The sequence below is a fragment of the Gymnoscopelus microlampas genome (assembly GCF_963454915.1).
Source record: "Gymnoscopelus microlampas genome assembly, chromosome: 3".
Classification (NCBI taxonomy): domain Eukaryota; kingdom Metazoa; phylum Chordata; class Actinopteri; order Myctophiformes; family Myctophidae; genus Gymnoscopelus; species Gymnoscopelus microlampas.
This window is the reverse complement of record NC_139940.1, coordinates 16,407,713-16,428,080: the sequence shown is the minus strand read 5'-3', so window position 1 is coordinate 16,428,080 and position 20,368 is coordinate 16,407,713. Positions and strand designations below refer to the sequence as shown.

Here is a 20,368-nt window from a genome sequence, read left to right as displayed (position 1 = left end):
GGGCAGATGTGGGGAGACCTAGGACCTTGCTTCCGTTCCACTTTTCCTTCACGACATAGCGATTAGGGCGTGGTTCAAAGACAGAGTGGCGACCATTTTCTAGAATGGTCGTAAGGTATGTGCTCACAGTAGCTGGCTTGAGAACATTTCCCAAACAGACATCGCCAACAATCACCCATCCCAAGTCCAGCTTTTGAGCATAGGGTGAGTCGTGTGGCCCGTTTATCTGTTCCCGCGCTTTATGAATCTGAATGATGTCCCTGCCAAGCAGGATCATGATAGGAGCCCGAGGATCGAGCTTTGGGATCTTTGGAGCTATAGGTCTCAGATGTGCATGATGCATTGCTGCTTCCGGTGTAGGGATTTCCGAGCGATTATTCGGAAGTGCGTTGCACTCAATCAGTGTTGGTAAAGAGAGGATAACTTGTCCATCCATGGATTCAACCTGAAACCCATGCGCTCTTTTGCCTTCTGTCTCAACTACACCAGCACATGTCTTGAGAGAGTAAGGAGAGTTGTGGCCCTTGACGTTGAAAAGGTTAAAGAACTCAGACCTTACTAAGGAGCGATTACTCTGATCGTCCAGTATCGCATATAACCGGATGGCCTTTCCCTGCTGGCCAGCAGGGTAAACTTTCACAAGACAAATCTTTGAGCATGATTTGTCAGTGAGCTCTCCTCCACAGACCTGTGTACAGCTTGTGGAAACAGTAACGTCTCCAGTATCCTCCTCTTCCTCCCCGCCATGCTCCCATGCAGGGGATTGAGTCTGTGAGGACCAAGGTGCAGGTCCAGGATGCAGGGCTGAGACGTGACCCTCGCTTCCACATTCAGCACACTTTATGCTGCTGTCACAGTTTCTGGCTAGATGTGCTGATGAGGCGCAGCATTTGTAACAGATGCCATGTTGCTTTAAAAGGGCCTTCCTGTTCTCAATGGACTTCTCCCTAAATCCACGGCATCTATGGAGAGGGTGCGGTTTGTCGTGTAAGGGGCATTGCTTAGTAGGATCCACCTTGCTGTTGCGTGTTGTGTCAGCCCCAGAGGAGGTGAAAGGAGACACTTCAGTCTTGTGGACTGAGATTGGATGCTTCTGACTGATGGGCCTAGGAGCTGACTTTCCCATAACTGAAGGGTCAGTAGTGCTTTGGATGAGCGAGAAGCTAGGATCATTTCGCATTTTGGCTTGCTGGCACACAAAATCCACAAAGTAGCTATACGGAGGGAAAGGAACCTTGTACTCAGCCTTGAACCTAGAACCTTGAGAAAGCCATTTCTCCTGCAAATAATATGGCAGTTTCATCACAATGGGCCTGATGCCCTGGGAGGTGTCTAAGTATGTGAGCCCCTGTAATTCCCCATCACATTTGGCAGCTTCAAGCTCCATTAACAAGTCACCGAGCTCCCTTAACTTCTGGTGGTCTTTGTTAGCGATCTTAGGGAAGCTATCTAATCTCCCAAACAGCGAACTCTCAATGACCTCTGGTGACCCATAGCATTCGTCAAGTCTATCCCAAATCATTTTGAGACCCCTCTGTGGGTCATTGACATGTACGGCTCTCATCCTTCGCACATGTTCGCCTGACTCGCTGCCTAGCCATTTCACCAAGAGGTCTATTTCTTCACTGTCTGTAAGGTTTAGACCTCCTACGGCATTCAGAAATGATGCTTTCCAAGCCCTGTAATTCTCAGGGAGATCATCGAACTGCAGAAGCCCTGAAGACACGAGTTCGCGTCTTGCAAAAAACCTGACAAGGTCTGACATGCTCCCTCTGTCAGCAGTTGTGTGACTCATGTGATCCATGGTTCCCCCTGAACTCCTAATATTCTGGGGCCCTCTATCTGCAGAGTGGGACATGGGATTATGAAGACTGCTATCTTGTGGCTGGGACTGGGGAGCATGGGGCCTGCTATCTGGAGAGTAGGACTGGGGAGCATGGGGCCTGCTATCTGGAGAGTAGGACTGGGGAGCATGGGGCCTGCTATCTGGAGAGTAGGACTGGGGAGCATGGGGCCTGCTATCTGGAGAGTAGGACTGGGGAGCATGGGGCCTGCTATCTGGAGAGTAGGACTGGGGAGCATGGGGCCTGCTATCTGGAGAGTAGGACTGGTGAGCATGGGGCCTGCTATCTGGAGAGTAGGACTGGGGAGCATGGGGCCTGCTATCTGGAGAGTGGGACTGGTGAGCATGGGACCTGCTATCTGGAGAGTAGGACTGGGGAGCATGGGGCCTGTTATCTGGAGAGTAGGACTGGGGAGCATGGGACCTGCTATCTGGAGAGTAGGACTGGGGAGCATGGGGCCTGTTATCTGGAGAGTAGGACTGGTGAGCATGAGTGTGCGTGCTGTGCTCTACCTGACCTCCAGCAAACGAAACACGCACCGGCGAACGACTGGATTTGTTATGCTGAATAGGATGCTGCACAGTAGCTGTGGGTGCACGGTGTACAACAGTGACTGGTTCACTACCATCTGGTTGATTAACATTGTCTGCAGAGACTTCTCCTAATGCAGGTGTTGACTGATTAATAACTTGCTCTGCATGCTGTTCCACATATTCTTGTGTGCGCTCTACTGGATCATGAGTTTCAAGATCAATTCTGGAGCGGAAGTCGTAATCTTGCTCCTCCACGATTGCCTCTAATGCTCCTGCTTTAGCTTCTGCAATTGCAGCTTTTTTCTCCGCTTGAAGAGCATCAAATGATGTCTCTAAACGTGTCTTCTCAACCTGTAAGGATGCTTCTAAACGTGTCTTCTCAACCTGTGAGGATGCTTCTAACTGTGCTTTTTCCAGTTTGATTTTGCTTTCCTTTACTGCAAATGTGGCCTCCGCTTTAGCGGCTTCGGCGTCAGCACGAGCCAAGGCTGCTGCTGCACTGGTGGATGAGCGACGTGATAGTTTAGATGAGGTTGAGGTACGTGATCTTGTATGATATGATGATTCAGATGATTTTTTGTCCGACATCTTGGAAGAATATTCGCCTCTGAATTCCGTGTACTGTGGCACTCACTGTTGAGGTGTACGTTGGCCTGGTCTTTGCTGTTCGATCCGCCAGAAAGCGTTGTTTTACTGTCCTGTAACCTTCACACGCCTTGCGTGAACCGACAGGTAGATAAACTCCATCCCCAATTACCACACGGACAAAGACGTTCCAGTTGAGGATCTTTACTGTAGTAACTGGCAGTAGGGTAAAACTGACAGAAAGAAAACATACATACAGTCACATGTCAGTCATGTGCATAAATCACATAAATGCAAGGTGTATATCACAACACAAAACAATCCAAAGGTTACACAAAGCTTCCAAATGTTACATAAACAAAGGCTAAGGTAAGTATAATGTTGCACAAATACAATGTATCAGCACACATTCTTAATTAGCAGGTACAAACATTTTACACATCAAAGAATACAGTGTCTGTATTAAATCCACACATGAACTTAAACAAATGTCTCTTAATCGTAAGAACATGCATAAAACATTAAGTCAAAGTCTTTTTAACTCTTACCAACGATGCTTTCAAAGATCTGAACGTATAAAGAAGAGAGAAGTAAGGCACTTCCTTCTCTGGGCTTGGTACAGGTAGAACTGATCAGCTCTGCACTCTGTTAGACTAATCAGCAGTCTCTAAGCAAACTTATTAGACGCACCTGTTGGACTGCTCTGATCATAATGATTACTAGGTCATGGTGACATCATCAATTAGAACCTCACAGGGCAGCCTGACCTTAACATCACTTAAATGCAGTTACACACACCACACACAGGGGGTGCTAAACAACAAAATAAAATACTGACTGCCAAGGCAGCACAATTACTAAGTATAGATTCTATACTAATATACTTTTTCTGGTTTAAGTGGTGAAGTCAGGTTTAATAATGAGGTTTAAAATATTTACGTTATGTAAATCTGTATATAAGCCATGTTATGGCTGTTATAAACCCAGCAACAAACATACAGAATGTAGAGCTTAAACGTCATTGCGTGATTTCGCTTATTCCAACACCTTAAGATAACATACTGTACATCTCATCTTACATCAGAAAAACATAATGTTTTTTACCATAGATGTGACTGTTGTGTTTTGTTACAGATGGACCTGAGAGGGTGACAGTTGTAGGGCCAACTTCCCCAAATGTCGGGGATTTCATATCGCTCCATTGCTCTACACTGTCTGCACCATGTGCTAGCTTCACCTGGTTCTTCAATGATACTCAGACCGATGAACAAGAGGCTGTGTATGTGATACCATCTGGCACCAGCAATGACACCGGGAAGTACACCTGTACTGCTAAGAATTATGTCACAGGACTCAGCCAAACAGTGGACCATGTGTTAACTGTTACAGGTATGTGACAAAACAAAAATTGTACAACAGGTGTTTATTACTTTATAGGTAGTAAATACAGACACAATAGAAATCTTTGGTGCATGAAAACATGTAAAGGCATTTTGTTTTGTCTAAAAGGTTTCTACTCACATATTTTGCTCCTTTTTGTCATTTTGTGTCTCAGATCATGACTACTCTGATGTTATTGTGAAATATGTTGGCATAACGGCTGCATGTTTCGTAGCTGTGATAGTTATTTTTGGAACAATTGGTTGTTGCATCATCAGGAGGAGGAGGAGGCAGAGACAAGCCAAAGTCGAGCATCTGATGACAAATACTAAGAGAATATAGTACACTGCACTAAATCGATGTACAGTATTGCACCTTTTTTAATCATTTTTTAAATGTATTGCTCTATACTGTACCAACGTGATCTCAACCCAAACCTGTCAGACCTGGCAGGGAACTCCATTGCCACAATGATCAAGCAGGTTAGACTTTGTTGGTCTTTAAAAGATAAGGGGCAACTTACCATAACTCACACCACCCTTATGGCTATTACTCCAGACTCCTTTATTATTATGCTGTTTCCATGTGATCTATTATCACTTGAGTGTATAAAGATCATTATTGTCCTGAAACACTTGTCTGTAATCAACTTCATAGTCATACATGCCTGATTTTACAAATACCAAATCATTGGTAACAGAATCATTACCAAATAAACACATTTTCTTTCAACAAAACATTGCACTTACAGTGTTTTTGTTTTGTTTTATCTCCACGTTACAATATGCATTTATTGCATCTGGGTGGCACAGGGGTACATTTCTTGCCCACCACTGCAGGTTTCTCTGTTTCGATTCCTCCACGAGCCTCTGATGCTTTACAGTGTTTTTGTCTAATCTCCACGTTACAACATGCATTTATAGCCGGGCATCTGGGTGGCACATTGGTAAATGATCAAGCCGGTTAGACTTTGTTGGTCTTTATTGAGTGAAGATAAGGGGCAACTTACCATAACTCACATATTATTATACTGTTTCCATGTGATCTATAAATTGAGTGTTGATGTGTAAAGATCATTATTGTCCTGAGAAACACTTGTCTGTAATCAACTTCATAGTCATACATGCCTGATTTTAAGAATACCAAATCATTGGTAACAGAATCCTTACCAATTTCAACAAAACATTGCTTTACAGTGTTTTTGTTTTATCTCCACGTTACACTGGGTGGCACAGGGGTACATTTCTTGCCCACCACTGTGGAGGTTTCGATTCCTCCACGGTGCCTCTGACCTGGCAGGGAATTCCAACAAACCTGTTCATGGATGGTCAGCTTGCAGGGGATTGAATTATCTGTCAGTGCACTAGTGACTCCTACAGGGTGTAGTGGAACAGAACCCTATTTGAAAAATAGCTCAAAATAGTGGATCTACAAGCTCACAACAAGTCGCAATACAACATAACAACATTGTGACATACGATACATGTCACAAGCATGATGCACATGGTTTGTGATGCACTCAGCGTCAATCTAAAGTCAGATTCATCAGCAAAAAGGTGTAGAAAATAACCGTAAATAAATAACTGAATTTGAAGGTATAGATATAATCAATCAAGCTTAACATGTAAAACAGTAATCGATGCCAGAAAAGGAAATTAAAAGGAACAACAATCGTATTCTCACTATGTTCAACTAATGATTTTATGATTGTGATTTGAAAATGTATACATTCACATTATGAATTTACAGTACATACCTACATGTTTTTTTCTTTTTTTAAAGATGTTTTCCTACTTAGGCACATCGTTATTTTGATTGAGATTAGTCATTGCTGTGGTGTGGTTAAGGTTAGGGTGAGGGTTAGTTTAACGTCATAACTGCTGAGCACTTCATTACCTGACATCACTTAGCATAATTTGAAAGATATTATATATTAGGTGTGTACGGTATGTGATATTCTTTGGTCAATTTATTTTTGTATTAAGAGGTTAAAGCTCTATATTCTGGTCATCATTGATAGAGTGTTTGTTTAGTGACAGGGATCTCACCATCTTTCCAGCTCTTTTGGAAAGAGCATTTTCAGGTTGGTCACCAATTTCATCCAGTCAGGAGAGAGAACCCATTTACTTCACTTATCTGTGTCCTGCATGAGTTCTCTCTCCTGATCCCGACACTTATATCAATGATTACTATGGGATTGTGTCTCAGATCATGACTACTCTGATGTTACGCGGGCCGAACGTCTAGCGTGACGCGTCGTTCACTTTGCAGTGCCACCTTACAGGCACCTCACAGTGTGAGAGAGAGTTTTGTGCTCTCCTAAATCCACAGCAGGCTTTGAAAGTACCCACTTCAGAAAGAGGTGACGTGCATCACCTCTCCAATGACCAAAACCCACTATGGAAGCCGTCGAACTGGTGCGATCTGACGGCATCCTAGAATTTATAGGTAGGATGTGATGTCATATACCGTCTCATCGTGATGTCAGATTACGTCACACTGGCGTGATGTCAGATTACGTCACACTGGCGTCGCATACGGACAACCGACATGGCGCAGGATTCAAATTGTATATATATAGATACATGTGAATTAACAGTATTATATCTGCTGCATGATTCTATAATTAGTTGTAGGATTGGTCAAAATGACATGAATCAAACCACTCTAATTCACCAATATATCAATATGAGTTATCTTTATTCTAATAAAAATGTTAACCCTAGTTTCTGTACTTTTAACTAGGATTCACAATCAGTTGTCAATCACATTTGCCCTTTATATTTCCTTAAATAATTATGCCAACCAAAATAATTAAAATGTCAAAACAGAATCTCTGAAAACAGATCTCTGACCAAATTATAATTACAAATAAATAAACAAGAATGTATTATTTTTGTATATTGTATTTATGAATAACAAAATTCATTTTCAAAAGGATTTTCAATAATTTGTGCCTTATCTGAGAACAGCTAAGAAAAATAAGAAAGGGATAATTCCATTGTACCTTGACCTGGTTGCCTGGCTGAGAGGGAAGGACAATCGTTAATAACCCCAATAAAACCATAATGAAACACAATTTATAAAACTGCAGCCAAAAGCCTTTTGCTGTTTTAGTGCAAAGGTCTTAATATGCATTTAGTGTATGTCTATATGCACATGTCAGAATTTCATCATCTGCATGTTTATTTTGCAGAATCACTTTGACTCTGTTGCAAAATATTATGCTTGACCCATCCCAGTATGTACATCATCTTACAACTATGCTTAATCGTTCTTAAGCTGTGCAATCTATCTAACATGTTTGTGTATGTATTTTATCTTCTACACTGTATGCACTGTCCTGCCCTATCCAGCTTACCTCAGTATCAGTCTCATGATGATGACTCATATCTTACGGCCACGTGTGTGTGTGTGTGTGTGTGTGTGTGTGTGTGTGTGTGTGTGTGTGTGTGTGTGTGTGTGTGTGTGTGTGTGCCTACGGTTTCCATAGAATAAAACTATTGTAAAGTACTCTGTTGCAGTACTCTGTTATGTTCTTCACCGATTATGGACTCATGTTATATCAGGGCAGGGACTAAACAGAAAAAACTAACATTGTTTGTTCTTTGTCTGTGTCTTTCAATAGGACATTGTTTCTTGTGCCTCAGGTTATGAATCACTCTACCTTTATTGGTTAAACATACAGCGACATAAGTTTAATCTCCTATACATGGAGTCATGATTGGCCAATACAACACAGCGTTAACAATACCACATTGTATTTGGCCTATATGGTGAGTCTTTCATCACAGCATTCCTAAAGGTCTGTCTGTTTACTTTAGATACTATGATGATGCACAGTGATGGAGGCTTATTTTAAATACATAACCATATATTAAAAATAAGAAAATTAGCAAATGTTCACTGATTATTATATTTCTTTCAGTATCTTTACATTCATCACATTTATGTGGTCATTTTTTAAGTGAAATCTTGATACTCAGACATGTTAAAACCAGTAGCCTGTTTCTGAGGATCTGTCTGGTGGAGGCTGAGTGTCTCCAACCTGCTCATAACTTGACCTGTAATGGCTTTGATCCCGCTCTTGAAATGCTACGGGTGACTGCCTCTTCCCAAACACAACTCCATAAGAGGGCCCAATACATACCCACTTAAGAGCTCATAAACATGACGTACAATAACCTTGTAAGACCTAAAGCTAAATCTCCTCTGACTCCACTATTTGTTGTACAGTGTGTGGGAGTTAGTCACACTATTTTCTTGTGATGTTGACCATATAGGAATTTAAGGTTATTCTGCCATTGCAATCACTGCGAGTTACACTTGATTATACTGTTACTTCAAGCTTGAAATGTAAACAGAGGTGGCCTCCTGGATTTAATGGTCAATAAGACTCTAGACTGTAGCCGATTGACACAATGTCTATTGTTTCAGTCTTTAATTATTACGTATTGTGTTACTTTCGATCATCATAGGGATTATGTGGATTTATGAGTCAAGAATTTATGTTCATGTTTACACGCCTTTAAATGAGTGAGAATTTGTCCCTTTCAACCAGTCTGCATCTCCCTAACAAGAATGACCACCTCCTTTGATCCCAGGGCATTTCTCCAAACTCAATTATCCCAGCAGAGTTCCTCAACCTGAACCTCAGCAACTCTCTGGTTGGAGATAAACCCACGGGCATTTCAGTATATGTACATAGTAGTATCGTAAACCTTGTTTGGGCTCCTCAGTATTGAGAAGAGGGGCTGAACCTGGGCCTCCAGTGGAAGTTTTGGACAATAAAAGAACAGGGGTCACCCATGAGTCACCACCTTTCATCCCAGACAAATCTACAAGAGAACACAAGCAACCTCGCCAGGCATCGCACACTACAAGACAGCAAGATGATTAGAACAGCTATAATTCTTATTCTGTCAGGTAGGCAATTATTCTTCTAATTCTTTTGATTATAAATAATGAATTTGATGGGTTGTCTGGACATTTTGAAACTGTTATAACGTAATGTTTTATAGATTTTTTTCCTTATATATGTTTTTCTTTGTTGTTGTATGAAGACAGAAACTTATGCCATTCAGTGAAATACCGGTACTTCTAAGTCAGGTTACTTCCGCTTGAATACTGTATAATGATAGGATAGTGATATATAGGATAGTGCTTTCATTAGTGTATAACTGTAGATTGATATTAAAATTGCTATGAATTAGTCTCTGGATAGTACGGGACATACTATAGCAGCCACCATTAACCACTTAAGCCCTATACGTCAGGGTGCGATGAATATTAAAAATAGCTAAACTACAAGCTCACAATTGATACATTGTGAGCTTGTAGATGTGCTATTTTGAAAATGTTGAAAAGTCTGATTTTTGTTAATAATATTTTGACCAAAATAATATGCCCAAACTAAGGAGGCCAGTTGAAAGTGGTTAACATCCAACCCACAAACAGTTCTTAAAACTAGTTCATAACTCTCCTTTGCTCTCGTTCCTCTCTTTAGGTATGTGTGTGGGTGAGAGCATCCTACCAGTGGGACCTCTGAGAGGGGCTGTGGGAAGCAAGGTGAGGTTCACCACCACCCAAAGCCCTCCGGCAAAGCCCTTCCTCTCCGTCAGCTGGAACTTCACAAGTGTGAACATCATCAAATCCACCAGTGTCAACGAAACGGGGGCCGGCTACGCCAACAGGATCACGCTGGACCGAACCACTGGCTCTTTGGAGCTCAGGAACCTGGCGTTGGGGGACGGTGGACAGTACAGTGTCCGCATCATACCAGACGGTGCACAGCAGATCTTACAGGGAACTGTCACTCTCAATGTGTACTATGGTGGGTCTGCTACAGTATATTGTCGCTTTAGGGCAGAACACTTGTATCTGTCATATTTCATCTTGTTATGTTTTTTTCACAAATGAATACGCTTTTTTTTCTTTTCGTAAAAGTAGCAAAAATACACAATCTACAAGCTCACAAATGTGTGCCACAGTGCAACGTGTTGTGAGCCCGTAGATCTGCTGAAACATTTGAAATGAAAGTGTTAAAGGCGCACTGAAGTGACATTTTCGGTCATTTTATTTTGAAGGTTCAGCCTGAAACGTCGGCTCAACGACTTGGATCTCAATCACGTTGGATCTCAATCACTTCAGCCGTGAGGCACACGGCTAGTGTTTGTTTACAAGTGAGAGAGAGAGACGGCCAGTGAAGCACGTTTACTACTACCTGGCTTATTTCTAACCTATAATGTTTTCAGATACATATTTTAGTGTGCAGATGAAGTTTAAAATGAGTAATACACTCATCTTCAATGAGTGATTCAAAACGGAGTATCTCTGTAATTAAAATCAGCTGTGTTTGAAGAACATGCAGCTATGGGAATCAAACAGGTGCATGTTATCAAGATTCATTTATTTTCATGAAGGCTGCGTTATGTCATCACGCAGCACGTTTTCGTTTACAGGAAGTAATTAAGATTGGCTTTTTAGGGACTTTAGATGAAAAATACACAAAAATATTTGTTTTTTCTCTCATTTTTTTTGCATCTATTGGTATATGCCAATATGATGACCACGGATATGCTCTAAAAGTGTGAAAAACATATTTTTCATTTCACTACACCTTTAACAACATGCTGACAATAAGGACTACATGATGAAAGTGGTTAAGTCTGTCTGGTTTTATCAATATTTTACCAATGAAAAGTATTATCTTTTGTATTTTGGGCATACAAGGTCTCTGACTGACAGTGATATGTTAAATAGCTTAGCTGTAACATCTTACAGATGTGGCTATCTCCTGGCTAGAATCATGTCAAAACAAAAAGAAAAACGAATCTGTGTCAGATATTTTAAAGCAGGCTTTTTTACACCCTTTGTTTTACCTACCTTTATTCATTGCATTTGACATCTTTGTTTGTCCGTTACAATTTTTTTTTCTTTTTTATATTTGCCATTTTTATTGTACAGTATGTTAGTGGCTTATTATTTTAATGTCATTAAATTAGTACAATATATGTATAATATATCATAATATAATATCTATATTTTTATTGAGCAAACCGTGTTGCAACTAAGCGTCCATCTCCTTGCCAGCCATGATATCAGGTGTCTCAGTCACCAGCCCTGCAGCCACCCTCATAGCAGACAGGAGCTCCACCAACCTAACCTGTGATGCCACCGGCTCCATCAGCACCAGAGAGTGGCTGAAGGACGGCCAGCCTCTACAGCCCACTGACAGAGTCACCTTCTCCACGGACAACCAGACGGTCTTCATGAACCCTGTTCACGGTGCCAACCACGGCTACTATCAGTGTCGAGTCAGCAACCCAGTCAGCACCATGACTGCAGGCCATAACCTCACGGTCAACTGTGAGTATATGAGCCCTGCTGGCTGAAACACACTCACTGTAGCACGTTACCTGACTTAACCACTTAAACCCCATATGGTTGAGCTGGAGTCCCTCAGGGCTCTATGCTAGTTTATTGTCCTGTTTTCTGTTATTGTGGGGAAATCTTTCGCAGAAAATAGCAGATCGACAACCTTGTCGATCGGCTATTTGCTAGCATTTAAGTGGTTAGGATCATAGTGGAGTCTTAAAATGAAAATGCTTATTTATGCACTTATTCTAAATGGAAAAAGGGTTTCAAATGGTATTGTATAGTTTTAGTAAATAAAATGTCTTGATCATTTCGGAATTGTCACATTTGCTTCTAAATCCACACGTTCACTGTGTGTAGCGAAATTTAAATGAAATAGTGGCAGGCATAGGCTACTAAAGTGCAATAAATAAGAAAAGTATCCCTAACGCCTATGTGTTCTGTATTGTGTGTGTTTATGTACTGTCTGAGGTATCTCTGTTTTGTTTAATGTGAGCTCACCAAATGATTTCCCACTCAAAACATGTTGACATGGCAATAAAGTATTGAAACTTGAATCTTGATAAGGAAAGGACTCTGCACTATACCTCCTAACACGTTCCTCTTTGCTGTGCAGTTGGACCACACAATCTGTCAATAATTGGGCCAAGAGCACCTCCACCTGGCCAGAGAGTAACCCTGCACTGCAGAGCAGACTCTGTACCAGTTGCCACCTTCAGCTGGATGTTCAATGGAAACGAGACCCATGTTAATAGATCCTTGTATGTCATAGAGAGAATGGAAGAAGAAAACACAGGAAACTATACCTGCACAGCCAGGAACCAGGTCACCCAGCTGGAAAACTCCACTGTCATGAGTCTGAGAGGTGAGATTCAACTTATATATTAAAATACAGAAGTTTATCATTGAAACTGCTTTATACTCCTGCATTGTTACATTTAATACATGACACATAATAAACCTTTCAAGATACATGATAAACATTTAAAGGGATGGTACTAATTACAACCAAATTCTTATTTTTATTATTATTATTACATTTATTTTTATTATTATTATTATTATTATTATTATTATTATTATTATTACACTTATTATTATTATTATTATTAATAATAATAATTAATTAATGTTATTCTGTTCTCCCTCCCCATGAAGCATCCTGTGATGCTCCCTGCTGGTCTTTTGCAGTATTGGTGATCAATGCACTGACAGTTGGCAGACTGCTGCAAGTCTAGATGCTGGGCAATCACATGGTTAGAAACACGGAACTTGGTGAGTTTAATCACCAGGCTTGATTTACTTCTTGTTCCCGTTACCATTGAAATCTGATGTTCTTGGTTCCCACACTGTGAGTGGTGGTGAAAGTAGCTTAGTAAAACAAAATATGTTTCATTATAAACCTTTTTCATAGCAGCCATTTTGACATAAAAAGTAAGGTTAACACAGATGTTACCAATGATACTTATTGATCTTGTTCCATGAAGGTCAAACAGAGTTGCTCTGTCACAACATAAAATGTGTCATCAGTCCTATGCTGAAGACACAGTCACAGATATACATTTTTGTTTCTGCCATACCACCTCAGTCTTTGTTCAGACTGTCAACCCTAGTCCAAATCTGATTTCCTATCCAGATTGGAGTCCGATTGCAGTCTGAAGGCTATAAGGAATGTGTTTGATTCGCAAAAATCAGTTTCCATGTTGTTGTTTTTTTGCCATTCAGACTAATTCCAATCTAGCCAATTCCAATTCCAATCTAGCCAAACATTTTATTTAGGCTGACAGTCTGATGTATCTGAACAATCTATGTATCGGGTCCCAAGGCTTAGTGACACCAAATTAAACCCTTGATGTCATCACAATCTGTAAAAAAAAACTTGTTAACATGTATAAGAAAAAAAAAAGTTTCAGAAACATCATCAGTCATCTCTGAGGAATATTTGTAAAGTTAGATGCATCCTGAAACAATCTCTTCTGAAAAGCTGTTCATGCTTTTATTTCCAGTAGACTTGATTATTGAAATGCACTTTTTGCTGGACTGAAAAAGCAGGGGTTACATAGGCCTACTGTAAACTCCACATTGTTCAGAATATGCTGCAACCAGAGTTTGCACACATCACTATTTTAACTTCTCTTCAGCTCCCAGGAAAACAAATAATGGAGTATTTCTTATTGTTTTGATGAAATCTGTGAATGGCTTAGCTCCTGCCTACATTGTTGACGTGCTCACTGAATACACAACAAAATGATCATCAGCTAAAGTCTACTCATCATACCTTGAATAAATTCTAGATCAGGTTATGGTGCATTATTGGCCTCTGGAACTCTCTACCGTTTAAGGTCCGTTCTTTGAAAGCGAACTGAAAACATACCTCTTTTTACAAACGTTTAGTTAGTATATGGGTTGTCTTATGCTGTGTTTAATTGCAATACATTCTTATCTTATGTTTTATCTTATTTTGTTTTATCTATTAACGTGTATTTTTTGTTTAATCATTGCCGATCTTTGTTTTTATTTTTGAAACACATTGTGTCTACACTAGTATGAAATGTACTATATGATTACATTTGACTTGATTGTGCATGTTGGCATTAAATGGAACATAACCTTAATTAGTATCATTGGTAAAAAAAAAAGAAAGAAAAATAAAGCTCATCAATGTGACTTCGGTGAAAAATGTCTATTATGTTTTTAGGAGGTTTTGGGTTTGTTTTTTAGTTTTTTTCCCCTTTATTTTCTTTAGACAGACAAGTGTTTAGAGACAGGACATCAAGTGCATAGAGGTGAAAGACATGACTCTGGCAGGAATTTAACCAAAGACGTTAAAGTGCAAGCATTGTCAGCGCACCAACCATTCACCACCGGTGCTCCCCATGTCATCTCTGTTTTATTAGTTAGAACAGGGGCAAATAGAGGGTAGGTAGGTACAGTAGAATAACAGGTGAGAATCAAATGAAGGTCTCTGATTGCATGGTATGACTTGTATACTATCTGGTTTACGCCACCAGGCATGCAATTTCCATTTTCATTATACGCAGTCAAATCTGGAGTGTTACTTTAATAACTATGACAGTAAGGTTTACCCATCAGAGTTAAAGTGATACTTAGTGTTACTACTACTTACTTAGAGTTACATACAGTGTACAATGTTACACTCTGGATTTTGCTGAGTAGAGTGAGAACCATGACCCCTTGTCAACAATGAGGTTACATTTTTGTATTCATCCCTCATGGCTACTTACTACTACTGTAAATACATAAAACATCACTTACTACTATATATTATGTCTCAAATTCTTCCCATTCATGAAGTCATTTGCTTATGACAGAGAACCATGAAAGTAGATCCAACAAGAGCATCAATCAGCGGGAGGATCATTACATTATTGCCAAAACCATTTCTGAGACAATGTTGTATAAGTCACACAAAGGAAATAAACAGAATGTTCATGAAGAATGAAGATTCACATTGCTTTTGTTACATGTACATGCATGTCTGTGTTTAAATAAAGGTGTGTACCACAACATGTGGTTTTCCAGTAAGTGTACGTGAAGCTTGATAGTGGGCCATAAAAACCTTTCCCAACTCCAGCCATACACCATAAATTATTCACCTGAACCAAAGGTCACATGGCCTTACGGTAAAGAGGAAGTTGTTCCTGCATGTGTGCATAAATCGGTCCCAGGTCTATGCTGATGGAAGCAGATGTCCACTGATGACCAGAGGGGACAGACATGGACATTTCTGCCATCTATATCATCCTGTCCACACTCACAGGTACTGTAAACACACCATGTGTGTGTGTGTGTGTGTGTGTGTGTGTGTGTGTGTGTGTGTGTGTGTGTGTGTGTGTGTGTGTGTGTGTGTGTGTGTGTGTGTGTGTGTGTGTGTGTGTGTGTGTGTGTGTGTGTGTGTATAAAGATAGATGGTAACAACTAATAACGATCAGTTTACATTTTTTGTTTAGTTGTTGATAGTTTGTTGTTGCTGCTGTCACGTGAATTTCCCTCTGGGGATCAATAAAGGTTTATCTTATCTTATGTATGTAAATGATCTTTGAACGAATATTGAAAATAGTTTACATTGAACATAAAAACAATCAATTATGTGCCTGTAAAAATAGCTGTTAATCCTTTGATTCCTTTCATTGAAGATGTAAGATGTCATGAACTTGAAACTATGAACACTAAAGGCCATACTGTATTATGTCCTTATAAGTTGGTTTTAAGCAAAACTAATATAATATTGACATGAGCTCTAGTTGATCTGGTAGAACAATTGAATAAATACATTAGGTGGAACTTTTAGCACATGTTGGAAAATAAATCGGTGCATTCCCGTTAATGACACCCTACTACAGTAAATGAAGTTACTGTACTTCCTTGTTTGGAGCATGTTTTACTGCTGGTGCAAGTTCAAAGTGATTATCTGAATACCCTTGTTGTTTTGTGACAACAGTTCAGAGGTTAAAGCTGCAATCCAGAAGTTATTAGTAAAAAATATATATATACAATTATTGGCTAAAATTATATTTTCCGGGGTGTCCCTTGAGCTTGGTAGCCTGATAAACCATCCCGGTCACGTGAATTCACATTATCATGTGTCTTCTGCAGACCGGTCTGGCCCCAAACGCTGGGTGGGCGTTTTGCAGAAACAAATAAGTGGAAGAGCCAATATCAGCGTCTGTCAATCACAGGGCCCTGAGCGCAGACGCTGATTCCACTTTTTGATTTCTGCTAAAGACCCAGAAGACACATGATAATGTGAATTCACAGGACCGGGATGGTTCACCAGGTTATGAGCTTGGTGGCCCGGGCTGCAGCCCCTACAGCTCATGCGTTAAGCTGTACTGCAGCCTTATTTAGTCTGCCCCCCCCCCCATTAGTAATTACCATCAAGTTACCAATGAGCAAGGCAACCTACCATGCCCCATAAGTGGTCCAGTGCTGCTCCTCAGTTAAAACAATAGAATATATACTGATCAAAGAAATATAGGGAACACTTTCATCCCTTAATTATTTGGAGTTTTCATGAACTGTGTACATACTGATAACAAAAACTGCTCAAAAGAATTAAGGGATCAAAGTGTTCCCTTAATTATTTTGAGCAGTGTATTTGTGTTAAGCTGGATAGCTGCAGATTAGACTGACTGTGTGAACATGAACCCTGAGTTTTTACTTATTTTCGGCAAGTGATGCAGATTTTTTCCACCTTTTAACCATATATCTGAAATCATACATGTATTCCTACAGTTTCAGGTCTGATCAAAGGGGTGCTCCCAGCAGACACTGTGAACGGAGCTGTGGGACGTACCGTGACATTAACCACCACACACAACTCCACCGGGAAACCACTTCTATCTGTGTCCTGGACGTTTAAAAATACCATCATATGTCAACGAACAACAAATACAAATACAACAACTGCACCAGGATATGAAAACCGGATCACTCTCAGCATCTCTACTGGGTCTCTAGAGCTCAGAAAACTGACTTCAAATGATAGAGGAGATTACACAGTTAACATGAAAACAGCTGATGGAAACACAACAGGAACAACAACATTGCAAGTGTACAGTGAGTGAATCAGCACCAGTTTTACAGCTGTCCTATTATTCTTCATCAGGAAAAATTACCCTTTTTGGTAAACATTTATATAATGGTGCTTGTAATAAAGAATTAATAAAGAGTTAATTAGACCCTTATAAGTTTGCACAAGATGCTATATTGTGTTAATAATAATAATAATACCTGGAATTTATATAGTGCTTTTCTAAGTACCCAAAGTTGCTTTACATGTGTGTGGGGGAGCCAGGGGGAGAGGGTGAAACAAAAAACTTTATTGGGAAAAAGACTGTAGAGTTAATAATAGAATTTCAATGGGTTACGGTTTACTGTTTATTGCTAGATTATAAGACAATTATAAGCGCTTATAAGAAACCTGTTAACAGTTTATAGGCTGCTTAAGAAAATTAACCCTAGGTTGCAATGCCAGCTTGACAGCGTGTCGCAGGTTCGAATCCGTTCCTGACGACCTTTGCTGTGTGTCAATCCTCATCAGTGTTGATTTCGTCAGCTATTTTTTTATTGTCTCCGCCAGGCCGAAGGCATGGCGAGAGAGTATGTTTTACCCTCCGTCCGTCCGTCCGTCCGTGTGTGTGTGTGTGTGTGTGTCCGTCCTTCTGTCTGTTAACAGCTAATCTCCGCCACCGTTGCCCCGGTCGCTGTGAAACTGCACACACACACTCCCTCGATGCCACAGCAGAACCTCTGCCCCAAAGTTTTCACATGGGCCTGTTATAGCGCCACCAGGAGGCCGATTTGTGCAAAACACATTTTTTTATATTACTCCTACAGATTTTATCCAAATATCACACAAATCGGTACACAGTATCTCTATAGTCATGTGATCAAGACGGATCTGTCCGATATTTCATATTCCATCCTTATTGGCTAAGGTTGGCTTCCAAAGTTGGCAGGATTGGTCCGTTTTGAACAAAATGTCTCAAATCATGAACGTAGCGTGTGATTTCCGTGAAAATTTGCACGCACATTCCCACTAGGCCAAGGAAGAAATGCCACCCTTTTCACATTGGCCTGTTATAGCGCCACCAGCAGGTCTAATTTAGCAAAACACATTTTTGCAACAAAATGCCTCAAATCATGAATGCACGCTCATTCCCACTAGGCAGAGGAAGAAATGCCACCCTTTTCACATTGGCCTATTATAGCGCCACCAGGAGGCCACAATAACGACGTGACCTGGCGGAGACCTGTGCTCCGAGGAGCACTTTCTCTAGTTTAGTCTCAGTCCAGTTTCAATGACGGTTGTTAGTTTTTATCACATTTAGTCAAACTCTTCCTTTTTTTATTTAGTCTAGTTTTAGTCGACTAAAAGTCGAAACATTTTAGTCAAGTTTTAGTCATGACAATTATATTAGCCCTTTACTTCTTTTGTCATGAGAATATAGAACATTTCCATCCAGTCTAAAAATATTTCACATAGCATTTCCTCTCATCCTTTTGATGAAAAATACAATTTTAAGGAATACATCCAGACATGGAACATGTTCTGATTGAACTATATTTATTTTAAACCATAACAATTCACAGAGTCCCCATCTCTCTCCCCATTTCCTGTCAGTCTACTGTCCTATCTATAAAGGCATAAAAGCCCCCAAAAATATTTAAAAAAAATATTAATAAAAAGCCTTTCTTAAAGGTAGGGTAAGTGATATTTTTGGGTTAAAACAAAAAGTATTTTGTTAAAAGGTTAAAGCACTATATTCTGATAGTAATCATTGCTATAGAGTGTTTGTTCAGTAACAGGAGTCTCCATGTCTCTCCAGCTCTTTAATAAACAGAAAATACATTTTCCGTTAGGTGTCAAAATCTCAGCCAATCAGGAGAAAGTACCCATTTTTAAGCTTCATTTTTATAGTGTTCCATTTCCATTTTTTCTGCTCATTTCTTAGTGTCATCACTTCCAATTTCACTTGTTTAATCTATATCCTGATTGAGTTCTCTATCCTGATTGGATAAACTTGGAAATGAAACTGAAACTGAAACGAAAATGCTTTTTCTGTTTTATAAAGAGCTGGAGAGACAAGGAGACTCCTTTTACTGAACAAACACTAGTCTATAGCAATGAGTACTATCAGAATATAGAGCTATTTAACACTTATTTTAACCAAAGACAATCACTTACCCTACCTTTAAAGTTGTTTATAATAGCCTTACAAATGCATGTATTCAGTCTCTCTAACTTATCATGTCACTGTTCAGTGAAGCACAAAAACACACTAAAGAAACAACTTTAAGAAACTCATAAGGCTTTTATTAATGATCTTAAGCAATCTATAATCTGTTGGCCTTTCAGGTGTGATCTGGAGAGCTAAACTGGATATGGAAGAAAACATGTTAATGCAAAATGAAAAAGCCTGCACACATTAAAATCTGAACGTGAACAGAACAGATCTTGGTGAAGTTCAGCCATGGGGTGTAAATGTGAATGGATGCGTCATTATCCAGATAAGATATATCCAGATGTATATACATTTAAATGCAAGGTCTAAGTGGGGTCTCAGTTACTAACCACCTAAATGTGCTGTAAGTGATATTTGTTTGTCAAATCATTGTAATCAAATCAATCAATCATTGCTTTAGTTTTTTTGTTTCTGTAACAGGGGTTCCCCTTCCTCTCCAGCTCTTTAATAATGAACAGAAAATACATTTTCAGGTCACCAGGTCATACAATCGGGAGATATCCCATTTACAGTCTATACCAACTGGCTTTGGTGAAAATAGCCGATCTACAAGCTCACAACGTGTCGCGTTGCAACGTGTTGTGAGCTTGTAGATCTGCAATTTACGCCTAATGTTTGCCTTAATTGCCTATTTTCTCAGAATGTATTACATGTCCAAAATAGGGAGTCTATAGGGTTCATGTGTTTAACACTGAGTTTTTTTCTGTGTGCCATGATGAGCAGAGCCTGTGAGTAATCCCACCATCACAAGCCCTGCAGCCCCCCTCATAGAAGACAGGAGCTCCACCAACCTAACTTGTAATGCCACTGGCCACATCAGCACCAGAGAATGGCTGAAGGATGGTCAGCCTCTCAACTCTAGTGACAGAGTCACCTTTTC

General features: G+C 40.0%; 1 protein-coding gene across 1 annotated transcript; it reads left to right on the top strand.

The window, feature by feature from the left end:
* Nucleotides 1–2,296: 2,296 nt before the first annotated feature.
* LOC311041742 (cell adhesion molecule CEACAM6-like) lies at nucleotides 2,297–12,957 on the top strand (the record flags this gene model as incomplete). Its single annotated transcript, XM_084052226.1, has 8 exons — nucleotides 2,297–2,326; nucleotides 2,736–2,915; nucleotides 4,097–4,110; nucleotides 4,194–4,351; nucleotides 9,849–10,175; nucleotides 11,435–11,710; nucleotides 12,336–12,584; nucleotides 12,911–12,957. The coding sequence occupies 8 exons, from the start codon at nucleotides 2,297–2,299 to the stop codon at nucleotides 12,955–12,957; spliced, it is 1,281 nt and encodes a 426-aa protein (XP_083908352.1).
* Nucleotides 12,958–20,368: the final 7,411 nt, after the last annotated feature.